The sequence below is a fragment of the Elephas maximus genome, chromosome 2 (genome assembly GCF_024166365.1).
Source record: "Elephas maximus indicus isolate mEleMax1 chromosome 2, mEleMax1 primary haplotype, whole genome shotgun sequence".
Lineage (NCBI taxonomy): Eukaryota > Metazoa > Chordata > Mammalia > Proboscidea > Elephantidae > Elephas > Elephas maximus.
Window position 1 is genome coordinate 88,641,782 of NC_064820.1, and position 22,268 is coordinate 88,664,049.

At 37.2% G+C, this 22,268-nt stretch overlaps 1 protein-coding gene across 5 annotated transcripts in view; it reads left to right on the top strand.

The window, feature by feature from the left end:
* The window catches only part of XRCC4 (X-ray repair cross complementing 4), a 321,890-nt gene that overhangs the window by 146,175 nt on the left and 153,447 nt on the right, over positions 1–22,268 (top strand). Inside the window, exon 8 of one of the 5 annotated variants that reach the window (XM_049867107.1) lies at positions 5,998–8,652. The exons of the other annotated variants lie outside the window; for them this stretch is intronic. Within the exon in view, the coding sequence (XP_049723064.1) occupies positions 5,998–6,104 (107 nt within the window). The 3' untranslated portion in view covers positions 6,105–8,652. Of the gene's footprint in view, positions 1–5,997; positions 8,653–22,268 lie in introns of those variants that run through there. 5 annotated transcript variants of the gene reach the window in all.

Below are 22,268 nucleotides of genomic sequence, written 5' to 3' on the forward strand. Positions count from 1 at the left end.
ATCATTGTTATGCTTCAGCCCATTGTTGCAACCACTGTGTCAATCCATCTTCTTGGTGGATCCTCCTCTTTTTCACTGACCCTCTACCAAGCATGATGCCCTTCTTCAGATGTCCCTTCTAATAACATGTACAAAGTACGTGAGACTAAGTCTGTCAATCCTTCCTTCTAAGGAGCGTTCTGGTTGTACTTCTTCCAAGACAGATTTGTTCATTATTCTGGCAGTCCGTGGTATATTCAATATTCTTTGCCAACACCATAATTCAGAGGTGTCAATACCTCTTCCATCTTCCTTATTCATTGCCCAGCTTTCGCATGCATATGAGGTGATTGAAAGCACCATGGCTTGGGTCAGGGGCACCTTAGTCTTCAAGGTAACATCTTTGCTTTTTAACACTTTAAAGAGGTCTTTTGCAGCAGATTTGCCCAATGCAATGTTTCTTTTTTTTTTTTTTTTTTTGATTTCTGGACTGCTGCTACTATGGGTGTCAATTGTAGATCCAAGTAAAATGCAGTCCTTGACAACTTCAATATTTTCTCTGTTTATTATGATATTGCTTATTGGTCTAGTTGTGAGAGCTTTTATTTTCTTTATGGTGAGGTGTAATCCATACTGAAGGCTGTAGTCTTTGATCTTCATCAGTAAGTGCTTCAAGTCCTCATCACTTTCAACAAGCAAGGTTGTGTCATCTGTATAACGCAGGTTGTTAGTGAGTCTTCCTCAAATCCTGATACCTTATTCTTCTTCACATAGTCCAGTTTCTCAGATTATTTGCTCAGCATACAGGATGGCTAAGTATAGTGGAAGGATACAACCCTGACACATAACTTTCCTGACTTTAAACCACACATAATCCCCTTGTTCTGTTAGGATGACTGCTTCTTGGTCTATGTACAGGTTCCTCATGAGCACAGTTTATTGTTCTGGAATTCTCATTCTTTGCAATGTTATCCATAACTTCTTATGATTCAAACAGTCGAAAGCCATTGCATAGTCAAAAAAACACAGGTCAATATCTTTCTGGTATTCTGTGTTTTCAGCCAAGATCAATCTGACATTACCAATGATCTGCATCATTTCATATTCTTTTCTGAATCTAACTTGAACTTCTGGTAGTTTCCTTTCAATGTACTGCTGCAATCACTTTTGAATAATCTTCAGCAAATTTTTACTTGTGTGTGGTATTGATATTGTTTGATAATTTACCCATGCTGTTGGATCGCTTTTCTTTGGAATGGGCAAAATGTGGATATCTTCCAGGCAGTTGGCCAGGAAACTGTCCTCCAAATTTCCTGATGAAGATCAGTGAGCACCTCCATTGCTGCATCCCTTTGTTGAAACACCTCATTTGGTATTCTGTCATTTCCTGGAGGCTTATTTTTTGCCAGTGTCTTCAGTGCAGCTTGGACTTCTTCCTTTAGTACCATTGGTTCTTGATTACATGGTATCTCCTGAAATGGTTGAACTTCAGCCAATTCTTTTTGGTACAGTGACTCTCTGTATTCCTTCCATCTTCTTTTGATGTTCCCTGCGTCATTCAATATTTTCCACCATAGAATCCTTCAATATTGCTACTCAAAGCTTGAATTTTTTCTTCATTCAGCTTGAGCAATGCTGAGGATGGTCTTACTTTTGGTTTTCTAACTCCAGGACTTTGCACATGTCATTATAATACTTTATTTTGTCTTCTTGAGCTGCCCTTTGAAATCTCCATTCAGTTCTTTTACTTCATCATTTCTTCCGTTCACTTTAGCTACTCCACCTTCAAGAGCAAGTTTCAGAGTCTCTTCTGACATCCATTTTGGTCTTTTATTTGCTTTCTGTCTCTTTAGTGACCTTTTGCTTTTTTCACGTATGACGTCCTTGATGTCTTCGACAACTTGTCTGGCCTTCAGTCGTTAGTATTTAATGTGTCCAATCTATTCTTGATGTTGTTGTTAGGTGCCATCGAGTCAGTTCCGACTCATGGCGACCCTATGCACAACAGAACGAAACATTGCCCCGTCCTGTGCCATCCTTACAATCGTTGTTATGCTTGAGCCCATTGTTGCAGCCACTGTGTCAATCCACTTCGTTGAGGGTCTTCCTCTTTCCTGCTGACCCTGTATTCTGCCAAGCATGATGTCCTTCTCCAGGGACTGATCCCTCCTGACAACATATCCAAAGTATGTAAGACGCAGTCTCACCATCCTTGCCTCTAAGGAGCATTCGGGCCGCACTTCTTCCAAGACAGATTTGTTCTTTCTTTTGGCAGTCCATGGTATATTCAATATTCTTCGCCAACACCGCGATGCAAAGGCGTCAACTCTTCTTCGGTCTTCCTTATTCATTGTCCAGCTTTCACATGCATATGATGTGATTGAAAATACCATGGCTTGGGTCAGGTGCACCTTAGTCTTCAGGGTGACATCTTTGCTCTTCAACACTTTGAAGAGGTCCTTTGCAGCAGGTTTCCCCAATGCAATGTGTCTTTTGATTTCTTGACTGCTGCTTCCATGGCTGTTGATTGTGGGTCCAAGTAAAATGAAATCCTTGACAACTTCAATCTTTTCTCCATTGATCATAATGTTGCTCATTGGTCGAGTTGTGAGGATTTTTGTTTTCTTTATGTTGAGGTGTAATCCGTACTGAAGGCTGTGGTCTTTGATTTTCATTAGTAAGTGCTTCAGGTTCTCTTCACTTTCGGCAAACAGGGTTGTGTCATCTGCATAATGCAGGTTGTTAATGAGTCTTCCTCCAATCCTGATGCCCCGTTCTTCTTCTTATAGTCCAGCTTCTCGTATTATTTGTTCAGCATACAGATTAAATAGGTATGGCGAAAGAATACAGCCCTGACATATACCTTTCTTGACTTTAAACCAATCAGTATCCCCTTGTTCTGTCCGAACAAGTGCCTCTTGATCTATGTAAAGGTTCCTCATGAGCACAATTAAGTGTTCTGGAATTCCCATTCTTCGCAATGTTATCCATGGTTTGTTATGATCCACACAGTCGAATGCCTTTGCATAGTCAATAAAACACAGGTAAACATCCATCTGGTAGTCTCTGCCTTCAGTCAGGATCCATCTGACATCAGCAATGATATCCCTGGTTCCACGTCCTCTTCTGAAACCGGCCTGAATTTCTGGCAGTTCCGTGTCAATATACTGCTACAGCCGTTTTTGAATGATATTCAGCAGAATTTTGCTTGCGTGTGATATTAATGATATTGTTCTATAATTTCCACATTCGGTTGGATCACCTTTCTGGGGAATAGGCATAAATATGGATCTCTTCCAGTCAGTTGGCCAGGAAGCTGTCTTCCATATTTCTTGGCATAGACTAGTGAGCACCTCCAGCGCTGCATCAATTTGTTGAAACATCTCAATTGATATTCCATCAATTCCTGGAGGCTTGTTTTTCGCCAATGCCTTCAGAGCAGCTTGGACTTCTTCCTTCAGTACCATCGGTTCCTGATCATATGCCACCTCTTGAAATGGTTGAATATCGACTAATTCCTTTTTGTATAATGACTCTGTGTATTCCTTCCATCTTCTTTTGATGCTTCCTGTGTGGTTTAACATTTTCCCCATGGAATCCTTCACTATTGCAACTCAAGGCTTGAATGTTTTCTTCAGTTCTTTCAGCTTGAGAAACGCTGAGCGTGTTCTTCCCTTCTGGTTTTCCATTTCCAGCTCTTTGCACATGTCATTATAATACTTTACTTTGTCTTCTTGAGAGGCCCTTTGAAATCTTCTGTTCAGTTCCTATACTTCATCAAGTCTTCCTTTTTCTTTAGCTGCTCGACGCTCAAGAGTAAGTTTCAGAGTCTCCTCTGACATCCATCTTGGTCTTTTCTTTCTTTCCTGTCTTTTCAGTGACCTCTTGCTTTCTTTGTGGATGATGTCCTTGATGTCATTCCACAACTCGTCTGGTCTTCAGTCACTAGTGTTCAATGCATCAAATCTATTCTTGAGATGGTCTCTAAATTCAGGTGGGATATACTCAAGGTCATATTTTGGCTCACGTGGATTTGCTCTGTTTTCTTCAGTTTCAGCTTGGAAGTTGCATATGAGCAATTGATGGTCTGTTCCACAGTCGGCCTCTGGCCTCGTTCTGACTGATGATATTGAGCTTTTCCGTCATCTCTTTCCACAGAAGTAGTCAATTTGATTTCTGTGTGTTCCATCTGGCAAGGTCCGTGTGTATATTCGCCATTTATGTTTGCAAAAGAAGGTATTTGCAATGAAGAAGTTGTTGGTCTTGCGAAATTCTATCATTTGATCTCCGGCATTGTTTCTATCACCCAAGGCCATGTTTTCCAACTACTGATCCTTCTTCTTTGTTTCCAAGTTTCGCATTCCAATCACCAGTAATTATCAATGCATCTTGATTGCATGTTCCATCAATTTCAGACTGCAGTAGCTGATAAAAATCTTCTAGTTCTTAATCATCGGCCCTAGTGGTTGGTGTGTTAATTTGAATAATAGTCGTATTAACTGGCCTTCCTTGTAGGCGTATGGATATTATCCTATCGCGGACAACGTTACACTTCAGGATAGATCTTGAAATGTTCTTTTTCGACGATGAATGCAACACCATTCCTCTTCAAAGTTGTCATTCCCAGCATAGTAGACTATATGATTGTCTGATTCAAAATGGCTAATACCAGTCCATTTCAGCTCACTAATGCCTAGGGTATCTATGTTTATGCGTTCCATTTCATTTTTGACGATTTCCAATTTTCCTAGATTCATACTTTGTACATTCCAGATTCCGATTTTTAATGTATGTTTGCACCTTTTTCCTCTCATTTTGACTCGTGCCACATCAGCAAACGAAGGTCCCGAAAGCTTTACTCCATCCATGTCATTAAGGTTGACTCTACTTTGAGGCAGCAGCTCTTCCCCAGTCATCTTTTGAGTGCCTTCCAACCAGGGGGGCTCATCTTCCAGCAGTATATCAGACAGTGTTCCACTGCTATTCATATGGTTTTCACTGGCTAATGCTTTTCAGAAGTAGACTGCCGGGTCCTTCTTCCTAGTCTGTCTTAGTCTGGAAGCTGAGCTGAAACCTTTCCTCCATGGGTGACCCTGTTGGTATCTGAATATTGGTGGCATAGCTTCCAGCATCACAGCAACACACAAGCCCCCACAGTATGACAAATTGACAGACACATGGGGGGATTCTTGATATGGTCTCTAAATTAAGGTGAGATAGACTCAAAATTGTATTTTGTCTCTCATGGACTTGTTCTGATATCCTTCAGCTTCAGCTTGTACTTACATGTGAGCAATTGATGATCTGTTCCACAGTCAGTCTCTGGCCCTGTTTTGACTGATGATATTGCGGTTCTCCCTGGTCCCTTTCCACAGATATAGTCGATTTGATTCCTGTGTATTCCATAAGGCAAGATCCTTGTGTATAGTTGCCATTTATGTTGTTAAAAAAAATGTATTTGCAATGAAGAAGTTTTTGGTGTTGCAAAATTCTGTGTCATTTCTGGCCTCGTTTCTATCACCAAGACCATAATTTCCAACTACCAACCCTTCTTTGTTTCCAACTCTAGTTTTCCAGTCACCAGTAATCATCAATGCATCTTGATTGCATGTTTGATCAATTTCAGACTTCAGAAGCTGGTAAAAATCTTCAATTTCCTCATCTTTGGCATCAGTGGTTGGTATATAAATTTGAATAATAGTTGTATTAACTGGTCTTCCTTGTAGGTGTACAGATATTATCCTATCACTGATAGCATCGTACTTCAGGGTAGATCTTGAAATGTTCTTTTTGATGACTGCAATACCATTCCTCTTCAATTTGTCATCCCTAACATAGTAGACTATATGATTGTCTGATTTGAAATGGCTAGTACCAGTCCATTTCAGCTCCCTAATGCCTTTTTGTGTAATACCAGTCCATTTCAGCTCACTAATGCCTTTTTTTTTTTTTTTTAATGCCTAGGATATCAATCTTTATGGGGTCCATTTCATTTTTAGTGATTTCCAATTTTACTAGGTTTATACTTCATACATCCCATGTTCCACTTATTAACGGATGTTGACAGCTGTTTCTTCTCAATTTGCCTTGTGCCACCTCAACAAATGAAGGTCCAGAAAGGTTGACTGCATCCACATCATTAAGGTCAACGTTACTTTGAGGAAGGAGCCTTCCCCAGTCGTATTTTGAGTGCCTTCCAACCTGAGGCTCTCATCTTGCAACACTATACCAGACACTGTTCCGCTGCTATTCATAAGGTTTTTTCTGGCCAGTTTTTTCAGAAGTAGACCACCAAGTCCTTCTTCCTAGTCTGTTTTGGCCTGTAAGCTCCTCTGAAACATGTCCACGATGAGTGACCCTGCTGGTATTTGAAAAATCCTGTGGCATAGCTTCCAGCATTACAGCAACACGCAAGTCACCACTGTAGGACAAGCTGACAGATGTGTGGGGAATACAAATGTTGGTTGATACCATTAATGTTAATCGATGACAGAAACACTTCTCAAATCCTATTTAACTTTGGTCTCTTCTAAGATAGAGTTCTTAATAGTGGTTCTTAAAGAGTCTTTAGTATAAGAATGACAGGGTATTTGTGAACCCTCTGGAATTAAATAAAATTATCTGTCTATATGCAAATATGTGTGTGTGTGTGTATTTCCCTCTGGGATAAGGACCTAAATTTCTATCATATTTTCAATGGAGATCATATTTCAAAAAAATATTCCAAATCACTGACCTGGGAGAATGGTGTTTTAACTAGAAAGGACTAAATAAGGCTTATTAAAAGGAATCTGAAGCCTAGTCTACATAGGATGGTAAGAACGTCTCTGGGTTGAAGCAGAAGCTAATTCACCATTTGTCACAGATGATGATCCTGACGTTGGATTAGAGGTTTATCTAGAACTGCACTGTTCAGTAGAGTAGCCACTAGCTACGTGAGGCTATTGAACACTAGAAATGTGACTAGTCTGTATTGATATGTGCTATGAATATAAACTATGCATCAGATTTCAAAGACTTAATATGAAAAAAAAGTACTGTATCTCATGAATACATTTTATATTAATTACATGCTGAAATAATATTTTTGAAGTATTTGGTTAAACTAAATATATTTATTAAAATTAACTTCACCTGTTTCTTTTACTTTTTAAAATATGCCTAGTAGGAAATTTAAAATTATATAAGGGCCTCTTGGTATTCTGAAAAGTTCCATGCCTTGCCATGATTCTGTCGTTTTATATTTATATTATTGTGAAAAGGAAATCAAATTGTATTACCAAGTCTTTATGAAGCTCTTACTGTAATGAGATCTTTAGGTCATGAGCTTTAAGGGACTGATGTATGACTAGGATTATGGATGTGATTGGGTATCTATACCTAAGAAATGCAAAAGACAATGCACTGTTTTTTGGATTCATTATAGTAAAACTGACTTAAGAAAACCTGGATCATTTATTAATGTGCCTAAGAAAACGAAGCTAAGCATTTTCATTGGCTATGTAAAACTGCAAACCCTTACCCAGTTGAGATAAAGTGTGGTGTAAATGCAACAACAGTCTCTAAATCGGCTGAATGTCTATGATGTTATAGGCAGGATTCTCATCTTTCTGTGATTGTGGCAAGTATCTCACTACAAATGGCACATCTGATTCCTTGAGCCAGTTCATCGGCATCACCTATAAGCCATATTTAAGATCGAAAGGATAGACAAAGTTACCAGTGATGAGATCCTGGAATGTGGCCAGCCCACCAGCACTGACATGATACTTGTTGTAACTTAACTTGGAGGGCCTGGGGATGTGTGAAGGATGGATATCAGCAGGCTTGCTAAGCAGATTCTAAATTCATGAAGTAGTAAAAGAGAATAGTTACAAGCCGTGTGGGCAGAAATATACTTTATGTGAGATGCTAAGTACCAAATTCAAGCCTTATGGTAAAACTCAGGAATTCTGGGAAATAGTAGTTGGCACTCAGAATTTTGTGGGGAGTGGGGAAAAGGATGTAATTTGGGGATTGTCAGAAGAAGAAAGAATGTAAAGTACTGCTGGTCATGTTATTTTTCAGCCACAATGGTCAGTCATTGTATTAGTTACATGGAGCTGCCTGGACAAAGAACCACAAACTGGATGATTTAAAACAATAGAAATTTATTCTCTTACAGTTCTAAGGCTAAAACAAACAAACAAAAAAACAAACCCATTGCTAGAAGTCCAAATTTATGGCAGGGCCATGCTCTCTTTGAAGTCTCTAGGGGAAGAGCCTTCGTTTTCTCTTTAGCCTCTGGTAGCCCCTTTCATTCTTTGGCTTCTGGCAGTATAACTTCAGTCTCTACATCTGTCTTTGCCTGGCCTTCTTCCCTCTCAGTCTGTCTTTCTGTCTTTTCTCCTTTTTTTTTTTTATAGAAATAGCAGCCATATTGGACTAGGGCCACCCTCCTCTAGTGTGACCTCATGTTAATCACAGTGAAGCCTGTGAGAGCCAGAACTCTACGGGACGCCCTTGTTTTTCCGGATCTCGCAAGTTTTCCACCTTTGACGAGGTGTAGACCTACCACTTTTCTGTCACTCTCTATTAGCGGAAGATACAGTAAAACCTGCAAAACCAGAACCTGTGTAAGGGAGAAACCTGTCAGAAAAGTAAAACTCAAATATTTTCTGCTAAAACAAGCTATGGAAAAGTGATGAGTTTTACTTTAACTCCACTAACATCATTGCTTTTTGCCTTATTGTTGTCATGCTTTTAAAGTTGCATGATAACAATAAATGTATTTCAGGACCTATAAAACATTATTATTGTAATTTTGAAAAGTCAATGTCTGTATTTATTCACAAATTTTTTTTCTTTTACCTGTTTTTCATTTGGGATTATTTTTCATCAGCCTGGTTTCTATTTCTGTATTGAATGTCTGCTGGTGACAAATTCTCTTGGTTTTTGTTTGTGAATGTCTTTATCTCACCTTTATTTTTGAAAGGAATTTCTGCCGGTATAAATTTCTAGGTTGGAGGTTATTTGCCTTTAGGCCTTTAAAGATGTCACTCTGTTGTCTCCTGGCTTCTTTTATTCCTGTTGAGGAGTCAGCTCTTAGTCATATTGCTGTCCTATGAAGTTAATGTCTTTTCTTTTTTTAGTATCTTTTTATTCTTCTTGATATTAAGATTTTGTCTATGGATTCGATGTTTAGCAGTTGATCATTGTTATGAACTAAGCCACAGATTTTTTTTTTATCTTATGTAAAAATGGTGTGAAGGCAGTGTCTAACCTCCTCCAGCCCCACAAAGAGGAAGGAGAATCAAGATCAACAGCACAAGGCAGACTTCCAGGAGGTGGAGGCCGGACAAGCCTCCTCTCTCTGCCATTTTTACTAATTCTGATAGCAACTGTCCCTCACACAGCATTTTCTACTTACCTGCTGGGTTCAATAATTCATTGCAATGGCCACACAGAACTCACAGAATCTACTCATAATTAGGGGGTTTATTAGGGAAGTAACAGTTATACTTCATACTCGGAAACACTCGAGATACAGTTCTTCCAGCAGGATAGCCTCTTCCCAACTGTGCTCATGAGTACGCCTTCCCTGGCCCTCAGTCTCTGCCCAAAGACACTCAGCTTTCTCATTCTGTGGGCTGGGAAGCCCAATGCTCCATCTCCTGTTGGTCCTCTCCTGCTGCTTCTCGCCGTCTCCAGAGTTATAGCTTGTTCACTGTCTCCTGGGTCCAGGAGCTTCTCAGCACAGGGATCCCGGGTCCAAAAGACATGCTGGCTCCTGGCTGTTCTTCCTCGGTGGTAGTCAGATCTTCCCTTTCCTGCCTCTCCCAGGCCCAGTGCCGTTAAGTCGATTTCAACTCACAACGACCCTATGAGTTCCTGCCTCTGGGGTGGCTAATTTCAAGCCCAGCGGAATGGCAGAATTGACCAATATCTTTCATAGGCCACAGTTACCCTATCATACAGTCCCACCCAGTCACCTGGGTGGGAGTTATAAGACCATGGCTAGAAAGGCCACCTACAAAAGTAATCAGTTGTACTGCATCTGTTGTACCCAAATGTGGTTTTCTTTGTGTTCATCCTGCATGAAGTTCATAGAGCCTCTTGAAGTTCTGGTTTGATATCTTTTTATCAGTTTTAGAAAATTATTGAGCAGAATTTTTTCAAATATTTATCATATCCTGTTCTTTCTTTTCTAGTAATTCGATTACATGTATATTAGACATTTCTATATGTTAGAGTTTTTTGTTTCTTTGCTTTTTTTTTTTAACATCTTCCACATGTTTCTTATGTCCTTTTCCGTAATTTCCATCCTTGTAGCTCTCTGTACTTCAGCCTAAATATTTTCTACTGGCCATTTTGTTTATTAAAATTCCATCTGTTGTGTCCAGTTTGTTGTTAAAACTATTTAATTCTGAGTTTCAATTTTTCAGTTCTGAAATTTCTATTTGATTTTCCTTTTATATATTCTAGCTATCTGGTGTCATCTATTTATCATAGTTCCTTTAAAGTCTGTGGTACTTCCAATAACCTTATCATCTCGAGGTCTGTTTCTGTTGTCTTTATTGGTCCTGTTTCCCTCTATAATTGGTAATTTTTATCTATGTGTCAAAGATTGTATATTAAAAATTGCAGAGGCTAAATAATATTATCATCATATGGAGAGAGTATATTAGTAATCTATTATATTTTTGTGAATTTTTGAAAGCTCTGATTTTCAGTCTGTCCATGAATCAGAGTCAAATCACAATGTAAAAATAATAGCAACAATACCAGAAGCTCATTAGGTTCTTTCAAATGTCCCATCCAATGTTTCCATTACAGCATTTTCAGTAGAGCTAATTAAAGTTTCATAATTGCATTGTTTTTTCACTTAAATAATTTGGAGAAGGCTGAAATTTCACCTTAAAAGCTTTTTTAGACTTTATTTTAGACAAAATAATGATTAAAAAGTGTTCAGTTAGAAGCTTTTTGTTTCCTGTTATCCAGGGGGAAATATGGCTAAAATATCTCTAATTCTGTTGATCACCACATTGATACATAAAATTGATTTCCAGTCTGATGACCTTTTTTACTGTTATCCAGGCTTGATGTTGCTAACCCTTCTTTGCTTTTCTCTCTCTCTTTCTGTCTTTGCCTCTCCCCTTCTGTCTCTGTCTTTCAGTTCACATTCATTTGATCATGCTCTCTCATCAGCTATATCCTTAATAGCTTCTATATAGCGTTTTATTTAAGCTACTGTTGTAGTTCAAGCTCTGCTTACTGCTTTCCCAGCTTATTGCAGTAGCTTTCTAAGTGGATTCAAAGACTGGCTTAGACTTGTCAAGACTTATCCCTGGAGCTCACCTCTGGAGTGATAACAAAATGGGTTACTCTAATCAAGAAAGAAGGGGGACTGGGATGGCTGTTGGCTAGACTTGGAAATAAGCAAAACAAAGGGTTCTCTCCAGTTTTCCATGCCAGTGTCAGAAATCTTTTATGTTTGAGGGCTTTGTTGATGGGTCAAGAAATTTCCTAGAAAAGACAGTAGATATCTGTATTTTAAGACTGTGCATTTTCTTCTACTTATCAAAAACTTCATTTAATCTCAGTTCTGTGATGACTGAAATAATACATACCGGTTGTTATAATGGAGTATGTCTGCTTTTGAATGTATGTGGTAGCCTAATTCAACTTCGACTTCATATTGAATTTTCTAATTGTGATATCACTTTCATATATATCATTTCAATTATAAATTACTTGAAAGCAAAACCATGTGTTTTCGTGCATCCAAAGTTTCTTTCTGCAGTAGGCTCTGGCTTACATAAAAGTTTTAAAGAAGTAGAATTATATCTTTATTCTGAGACAACACTTGAAAGGTAATAAATATTTTCAAGAGTTGTAATAAGTTCAAAAATACTCAGTTGCTAAAATATTTGAGTCCATATCTAGTTTTTTTAAAAGCTGGCCAATAATTAATGAGTATCCAGTCACAATGAGCATCTAGGTTTTACAGCACTGTTTTAAAAGACTGGCTTTTTATTTTGTTGTTGTTGATTTTTAGTTTTTTTATCTTTTTAATTTTTTTCCTATTTGTAACACATAAATTTCAGTGGTAAACTCCTTCATTATAAAAAATAAAATCCCACAAAGTTCAGAAATGAGGTGAATTGTACTGGTCACTGATTTTTAAGTTAAAACTTGCCTCACCAGTTTTGTCTATATTCTCATTAGGTTCTTAATGATACCCCACTTTTTCTTTTATTTTAAACATTGTACACTCTTTTTTTGGTTGGGATGTAATTAGAAGTTATGTTCCTTTCTGTCCCTATATTTGCAACATAGGCTCTATATGTGTCAATAATGGCCAAATATTGGTAATTTCATAGGGTTCGACCTAATATTTACAGTTCCCTTTGTGTAGAAGGGAAACCCTGGTGGTGTAGTGGTTAAGTGCTATGGCTGCTAACCAAGAGGTCAGCAGTTTGAATCTGCCAGACGCTCCTTGGAAACTCTATGGAGCAGTTCTACTCTGCCCTATAGGGTCTTTATGAGTTGGAATCAACTTGATGACAGTGGGTTTGGTTTGGTTTTTGGTTAATTGCTTTTATTGTTCTGTTCCATCGTAGTATTTGTAGCATGTTCTATTTGAAAGTGAAAATTACGAAGTTAGATAATATTACATTAAAAAAAAAATTTTTAATAGCATCAACTTTTTAGAAACTTAGAAATAATAGTTTTACTTGACATGATAAAAATCCTGCCACTTATTAAAAACACAAATTTCACAGGCTAATTAATGTGATTTTTCTCATAAAAATCTGAAGGTTTCTTTTCGGGATTTTTCAACTGCTTATTAAACCTACCCAGGAACTCTTTCTCTGATGTATTATGGTATAGCTTTCCAAAAAAAAAAAAAAAGTGAATTAAAATTCAGGATCCATGTGAATGATTTCATGAAGGCTTTATTATGCGAAGTATTATATGTGTGCTGTAATTTCCATTACAAAGGAGATCAGGAATAACAACTTATTTCTTTTTAAAATTTAATTGAGTTTTAAGCGAGAATTTTTCTTTTCACCTTTTTTTTTTTGAACTCAAAGATAAACAAAACTAACAAAAAATATATTTGGTATTTATTTGGAGAGCCTCCTATAGACATGCTGTCAGTTGGAAAGCCTTTGTATTCAAAGCCAAGTTCTTATAGCTCCTGTTACAAAGAGTATGAGTGACAGCTCAGTCACTTTGTAATTCAGAATAAGAAGTACGTTGTTTTAAAAACATAAAATGAAGGTGCCACTACTTTATTAGCATCTTTCTGTTCCTTTACTTCATGCTTATTTAAGAACAATTAAAAATAAATTACTATATCTGAGAAGTAACTTGAGCTCTCTCTCAGAAGAAAAATGTGAGATTTATTGAATCATCTGCACTTTGTAATTCTGAAGAGGAAAAGTTAACCCTATTGGAAGAATTCTCTTTCTGCATAAAGCTGCTCATGTATTGTGCTATCTGCTTATATAATTATGACATAAATTATGACAATAGATGAATCTATTTTAGATAGTACCACATCCTAATCCTACTTCCTTATTTGAATGTCAACAACACGAAAATGAAATGAATGTCCATAAGGAAAGACAGCGTAGCATATTTTAAAGGCAAAGATTTAGACTGTGAGCTGAGAGCTCACGTCTAATTTTCTCTTTATTATGGTGGATAATGGCACCCATGCCTTGTCTATATGCCAGGTAGGGATGCTGGGAGCAGTACATCAATAATATATGTGAAAGTGTTTGAGCTCTGTGGAACACAAAAACCAATATTGTTCTTATCAGTGTTACATTTTAAAGTAAAAATTTGTAGTTCGCAAATAAATTTTATATGCTGTTTTCTTTGTTTTTCATACTTTTTGTTTTGTGTTATAAATGGTAGTTAATTTAGTGCCCCCACCCACCAGCATCAGCCAGTATGGTACCTTGCACACAGTAGGATTTTTAACATTTGCTTATTAAGTAGTGAATGAATTCTTTGCACTATAATGAATGTATTTGAAATGAACACAATAAATGCAGTTTAAATTGGATATTCTTTTTAAATCATTTTACCTGCCATGTTGTTTAAACCCCGTTAGTAAAATGTTGACAAATTTGGACTCTTACTCTCTGGCATAACATCAGGACTGCCTGAGAGTTTATTTTAGCACAGCCATTGCTAAACAAAGCCCAGCAGTTCTGACTTTTATTTGGCATAATTTCCTACCTACTTCGGAAGGATAAAGGATGGTTTATACTAGTTGTTTTTCTCCAAGCTTCATAACACTTATTTAAACATTGTGTTACATCCAAATTAGCCTAAAAGACTCCATTCATTCTTTGTCCTTTGGCTGGTGTGCCACTTACTCACAGATTCATTGACTATGATTGATTATAAACTGCCTGTGAGACCCACTTCCCTGGTTTCATCATTTCTAACAGTTTAAAACAGTTTAAGTGAGTCACAATTCCCTCTGCTATTGGACTTTACAATGTGTAATAAAGTGTTTTTAATGACTTTCCCTGGAAAATATACACCTTTCATCTGTAGGTCAGCCTGGTTTAAATCTCTATTTTGTTGGACACCATCCCAAAGAAAATATTTATCCCTCATTATTCTCTTTTTTCCATGAAACCATATCCTAGAATTTTCTAAAAGCAAGAGTGCAAACCAATTGTACCTCCATGAAATATTTTCATAAAAATAGTTACAATGTTTCACATCAGCTTTTGTACCAAAACCACCTTTTAAAATTAATTTTTGCATTCATGATAAATTTTTCAGTGTGTAACAATAAACTGTCCTTGTAGATAATTGTGTACTTGTCTGATTGTTAGCTGCTTAATAAGAGATAGAACCATGGTTTACTAATCATCCTTGCTCCCTACCATCAGCTCAGTGCTTTGTACTTAATGAGTAGCCACTATTTTGTCAAACTGAATTGTTCTACGACTTCCTTAAGAGATCTGTGAAAAATCTTACTGAAGAGGGCATTCCACAAAGGTCTTAGTGAAACCAATAGCTAAAGCCAAAAATCAAGAGCAGGAGCTGAGCTGTCACCTAATTCTTAGGATGACTGAGTAACATTAGGCATCAGAACATCAAGACTTTCACCTGAAACTGCTTGTTCAGTTTGGGGCTGAGAACTGAAAAGGAGAGATTTGTCCAAACCTCTCACTCCCATTAAAAAAAAAAAAAAAGTATATATATATATGCATGCGTGTGTGTTAGGATGTCTAGGATTATTGTAATCATATGTTTAAGAGCAAGGTCTTTGATTCCCATAGGTTTCTGCTCAGAAAGAGTAATATGAGAGTGAACTTACATTGATTTTATGCTGCTCTCTGTGGAGCGCTGTGCTAGATGCTTTGCATAATTTATCTCATTCCATCCTGACCACAATCAATATTAGGCCTACTACTCTCATTTCAAGAGAGGTTAAGTAATGTGCCCAAGGTTACAGAACTAGTAAGAGAAACAGCCAAAATTTGAATTTTCTCATGGCTGATAACAAAGCCCATGACATTTAATTACCCATTCTGTTATTCAGACTCTTACCTTCAATTAGTAACTAGATTTGGCTGTTATATAGGTGAACTGGCAAGATTTAATGTAAAGAATATTAAAGCCAAAATGTTAAGTTGTCATTTCTTATACTGGAAAATGAAACGTTAATGAGCCATCATTTAAAATTTCCTTAAAGAAAGTTTCTTAGTTTATTAAAGCCTGTTGTCAATATAAATATTACTTATTTCTCCAGCTGTGACTTGAATAACCATGTGTACCTATGTCTGTCTGTGCAATAAGCAAAGAGGAGCACTCAATTGATTCTGTATTTCTCTGTAAGTGAATCCAGAGAGAGAAGAGCCTCCTCTACTCTTCCCCCGTCTTAGATGTTTCTAGAGGAGGCTGCTGTTGTTAATAATCCACTGTGTCACTCTCGAAGGGTCAATTTACTATAATGTGAGTTGCTCCTTTGCTTACTGTTTCATTAGGGAGAACCTATTATTCACCAGTGAAGGATAGATCTCTCTGCGATTTATGTACTATCCGTAAACCTCTCACTTCCTGTTATTATTAGGTGCCACCGAATTGGTTCCAACTCATAGTGACCTTGTGTACAATAGAACAAAACACTGCATGGTCCTGTACCATCCTCACAATCATTGCTCTGTTTAAGTCCGTTGTTGCAGCCACTGTGTCAATCTACCTCATTGAGGACCTTCCTCTTTTTCACTGACCCTCAAGTTTACCAAGCATGATGTTCTTCTCCAGGGACTGATCCCTTTTGATGACATGTCCAAAATACGTGAGACCAAGTCTCACCTCCTTGCTTCTAAGGAGCGTTCTGGCTGTACTTCTTCTAAGACAGACTTGTTCATCCTTCTGGCAAACCATGATATATATTCAGTATTCTTTGTCAACACCTTGATTCAAATGCATCAGTTTTTCTTTGGTCTTCCTTATTCATTGTCCAGCTTTCACATGCATATGAGGTGGTTGAAAATACCTTGGCTTGGGTCAAGTGCACCTTAGTCCTCAAGATGACATCTTTGCTTTTAGACACTTTAAAGAGATCTTTTGCAGCAGATTTGCCTAATGCAATGTCATTTGATTTCTTGCTGGTTTTTAGAGCTTCTATAAAAAATCCTGTCAACAATAATTATTGAGTGATTCTCAGCACGTTGTTTATTTATTTTTAATACAGCGTGGTGATCTCAGGTTTAGTTGTAGTCTACTAATACTTTAGCTCTCTGATCAAGGCAGTTTTTGTATAAACCTCTTTGTATCTCATTGTTCTCATCTGTAAAATTTAAGGATGAAACTAGATAATCTCTGATCAGCTCTAAATTTACATTTAAATCTAAATTTACACTCACTTAAGGTCTACCGTTGTTTATTCTATAATGAGGTCAGGGACACGCCAAAGTGTGCCAGGTGGTGATTGTGTAACGCTGTTAGAGGGAAGGCTGTTCCCAAGGTTTCTTCCACCTTATTGCCATCCCAGTAATTCTGAAAGGAATTATGTGAGTAGCTGGCTTCTGAAACTACAGCTTTATTTCCCTCCATCTGATTTTTGGGAAACCATAAAGTATTTGATAATTCTACTCCTCAGCAAGTAGTCTCCAGAAATATAATCAAGAAGAAACTTAGACATAAAATAAACAAGTCTGGGCTAGACCATTCCTCCTGTATCACTGGAAGAATGTATAGTTAACTTTATTTTTGTTGTTAAGTCAGACTCCAGAACGGGTTTTCATCTCTCTTCCTATACTTAGAGACAAGTGATTTAGCTTTTTTTTTTTTTTTAAATCTCTTAAGTCTTGGGTTTTTGGATTATGAAATGGAAGTTTTAGGCTTAAAGAGGTTTAAAATATGTGTGTATATACACACACACACATATATATCCACACAGAGTATATACACAAGTATGTATTTATATATATATAAATAATTTAATGTAGTACCTGCCACAGGCTCAGTAAAAATTAAATGCTATTAGCATTATTATTACTGGAATCTCTGGGTAGCATGAACAGTTGAGCACTCGACTACTAGCCGAAAGGTTGGCAGTTCAAACCCAGCCAGATGCTTCTGGAAGGCAGGTCTGGCAATCTGCTTTCAAAAGGTCACAGCCTTGAAAACTCTATGGAGCAAATCTACTCTGCACACATGGGGCCACCATGAGTTGGGATCAGCTCAACGGCAACTAACAACAGCATTATTGGTAATATTACTGTTACTGTTGGTGGTGGTGGTGGTGATGTTGAGAAGTACCATGGTTAAATGCAAGAAAATATTATATTTTATTTAAATTAAAAAAATTTTAAAGAAGATATAATAGTACTAATTCTAGTAATTCAAATATTTTTAAAAAATTCCTGGAATTTAATCTTAGTAGAAATTGATAATAGATTTACAGAGAGAGATAGTGATAGTGCTCAAAAAGTGAGAGCTTGCCTCTTGAACAAATGCATTTGATTTTGGGAAAGGGTCTGCTAGGCTTCAGAGGAATGTGTGTTTTTGGGAGAAACAGTGAGCCTTCAAATCCCTGGGTGTTTTTAAAATTTGAACAGAGCTGCTGTGCTCTGATGATTCTTTTAGTGCTTAGTGGGTTCAGTAGGTATCGTTAAATAAATGCTCACAAAGCTCTTTCCTGAGTAAATTCTCTAATTTGCACCCTGATTGTAAGTAAAGCAAAAATAAACATCAAAGAATGAGATAAAAAGTGTTAATAATAAACCCTATTTAATGCTAAGAATGAGCACTGAATGTGTTTGTATATGTGTATATATGAACAAATGAGAGAATTGTAGTTCTATAAGTGGTTTTGCATATTAGAGTAACTCTGATCTTTCTATGTATTAATTTTATTTATCATGGAAAAAGAAAGCTTGAGTCCTGCTTAATTAGCTATATGAATCTCAGATTCATTGGTAACAACAACAAAAAATTAAGTCATTTCTCAGGAAATTTAAAGGCTTTTGAGATACAGATTTTTTAAGTTTAAGCAACTAGACAAAGTAAGTGTTAACTTTTCCTTTGAGGAAATGGTTAGTTGCTAGAAGACCACAGGTAGGTGTTTAATGTTTCCAAGTTTCAGGCTGATCTTAAGTAGGCTATTGTCTTTTTCACAAAGGTGTTTAATTCCTATTCCCAATAGACTCTGCCAATAATAATTAATTGCCTAATGATTATGTTCTCACAGAATTTTACATTTTCTTGGGGAGAATAGAAACAATTGGAGGTTAGCAGAAAATACTGTGTAAGAAAGCATCGATTAATATATTTACTCCAACATTTATTAAATGTCTATTAGATAGTGTGCTTGATATCTGGCTCCAGGGATGCCACATTAAATAATACATTGTCCCTATTTTTTGGGAATTCACCCTCTAGTTGAAGAGAGAAACATCTAACTCTTGATTACAGTGCAAAGTGACAAGTGTAATAAACTTAGTGTGTTAAATAAATAAATGAGTGAATGAACGATTAATGAATGGATGCTTGTAATGTTATGTACAGAGTACTGTGAAGATGTAGAGGAAGAAATGACTGTCTCCAGGTGTGGTTTACAGAGGAGGGGATATTTAACTGTACATTTAAGAGTGAGTAGGAGGTAGGAGTTTGCCAGGTCAAGAAAGCAGCACAGGACATTCCAGGTAGGGATGAGGGATGTGGAGAATAAACACAAAAGAACAGGACACGTTAAAGGGAGGGAGAGAAGTGCTGTGTGACTGAGGCTCAGAGAGCATGTGGCACATTGGTGACAAATGAGCTGGATAGAAAGTCTGGGAGTAATACAATTAGACTGACATTTGGGAAGGATAACTCTGATTAGCGTGTGGAAGATGGAGCAGAAAGAAAGAGGAGAGCGAGGAGGCAGAGATGAGATAAAAGAGCACTGAATTTAAACAAAGGGAGAGATGATGAGCTGAACTAATACAATGGCCTCAGGGGTAGTTAGTGAAGGGAGACACTTTGACCTATTTTGGAGATGAAATTGACAGAATATGATGATTTATTCCACATGAAATAGAGTATTCTGACTTTTAGGCTTCTATCTTAAACTACTAGATAGACGGTAAGGCCAGTAATCAAAACTAATGAGTTAAAATTTTCAAATATTGGATTTGTGCTCAGATTAGAAATAATGATAATAATAATGTTCAAGAAACTGTTGGAATGATGTATCCAGAGCCCAGAAAACACCCAAGAGTGGCCTCCGTGCCTTCGCATATAGATGAGAGCTGAAGCTGGGAATGTGGGTAAGTCTACCAGGGAAGTCCAGTGCCATGAGATGTTGAGAGTTCTGAAACTTACCTTCCAGGGGCACTGTAAGGAAGAGCAAAGATTATTTCTGAGGGACTTCTAAATTAACCCAAATTAAGTAGTACGGGTGTGCAAAAAATCATCGATTATCTTTAATTGACATCTAGTGAATTGCCCACAGTTAGGACTTCCTAAGAGTGATTCATTCACTGTATTAAATAGTCAGTAATATAAAGTAAATAAAATAAGACTACAAAAATCTGAGTTATAAGATTTTCAAGTCAATGTATTTGTTAAATCATTATACTCATACTAGGTATTTTAAAATCCAAGAAATGTAATATATAACAACTTTGTACAAATCTTTTTTTTTGTAATGAGTATAATGTACAGATGAATAAATCCTGTAAAAGCAATAATACTTCTGCACTCCCAGTTCACCGATCCTTTCCTCCTTACCTTCTCAAGAGAAAAGTCTGTCTCTTTTCAAGAATGCCTTATGCACTGGATAAGAAAGGTTATTTATTAATTTTTTTACTGAGACCCACAGTAAGAATATATCTTATAATTCAACCCAGCACACATATTTGTCTGTGTGTATGTATGTGTGTGTATATATAAAACTGGTACCAACATTGCATGAAACATTTATTACCCTTGTTACATCTAATACACTCCGATACTTTCTATTTTATGTTTTTAAATGCTGGTTATCACCCTCTAAATTTATTTTGTGACTTACTAATGGGTCATGACCTGCAGTTGGAAAAACTTTGCTGTAGATGTTATTCAACCTCTTTAATCTCTGTTATCGGTTGAAATTTTGTCCCTTCCAAAAGATAGTTTGAAGTCCTAATCCCTGGTACCTGTAAAGATGACTTTGTTTGGAAATAAGGTCTTTAAAGATGTTATCAGTTAAATTAACATGAAATCATACTGGATAGAGTGGGTCGTAGGCCAATCTGAGTGCTGCAAACCACTGAATGCCTAGGGCAATGGGAAGCTGGGAGAGACAAGAAGGGGGTCTTCCCCTAGAGACGTTGGAGATACCATGGCCCTGCTGACACCCTGAATTTGGGCTGATAGCCTCCAGAGCTGTGAGACAATGACTGTGATAACTAAATTTCTATTCTGATAGGCCATCTAGTTTGTGTTATTTTGTCACACCAGCTTTGGGAAACTAATACAATCTTTCAGGGTTTTACTTCATTGATGCTTATTCTGCCTCCCACTTTCATCAAGTCTTTTCTATGAGATTGTAAACAAGCTCAGTCCTCATGTGTCCTAAAATGAACAAACAAGAAACCCTTCCCTTTTGCTTTACTCATTTTTAAAATTATCATTGAATCTAACCTTCCTTTACTTCCAAATTTCTAATGCGTGTTGTATTAGTTTCCTAAGGCTTATGTTGCTAAACATCACAAATTGAGTTGCTTAAAGCAACAGAAATTTATTCTCTCACAGCTGAGGCTCGAAGTCTGCAATCAGGAAGTTGGCAGTGTTGATTCCTTCTGTAAGCTCTGGGGGAGTATCCCATGCCTTTTTCCTAGATTCTGGTAATGACTGGCAATCTTTGGTGTTCCTTAGTTTGTAGGTGCACCATTTCAATGCCTGCCTCCATCTTCACATGGCCGTCTTTCATCTGTGAGTGTCTCTCTGTGTCTTCACTTGGCATACTCCTCTTTGTGTGTCTCTTTCTCCTGTTCTTGTAAGGACAACAGTCAGACTGATTAGGACTTACCCTGCTCTGGTATGATCTCATGTGAACTTAACTAATTACATCTGCAAAAATGCTATTTCTGAAGAAGGTTGCATTCACAGGTACCCAGGGTTAGGTGACTTGAATGTATCTTTTTTGGGGTGACAAAAATCAACCCATAGTGTGTGTGTGTCACATTTTTCTGTTTCTTCACATGTTTAGTAATTTTTTTTATTATATATTCGACATTATGAATTCTGTGTTGTTGAGAGTCTGGAATTTGTTGTCTACCTTTTATCGAGTTTTGTTCTGTTACTCAGTTAATTTACTGATATCATCACTTTTTTTTTTTTACTTTATTAGGATGCGTCTAGACCTTTTAGGTTTGTCACCTGACTGCTCAGTGTTTTCAGTGAGGTCTGTCCAGTCTGACTGGTCAAAGGTTTTATGTCTCCCAGTATGTATGACATCTGGAATGTCTATTCAGCTCATGGCGTATGAGTAACTATTTTATGCCAGGCCTTACAGAGTCTTTCTCTGTGCAAGTTCAGCTTAGTATTCATCCAGCAACTTAAGGGACCCCTTTTTGGGCTCTTTTTTTTTGTGTAGTTACCTCTTTTGCAGTACCCTGTCTTGCAAATTTCTACTATTCCAATAGCACCCAACTCTAATTTCTGCCTCTTCAGCTCAATGAGATCACTGTGCTTAGCTTGGGCTCTATCCACTTTCTGTGCTGTGGTCCAGAAAGTGCCTCCAGGCAGAAAGTGATCCTGGGCTCTCTTCTTGTAGTTTCCTTCTTTCAGAAAGC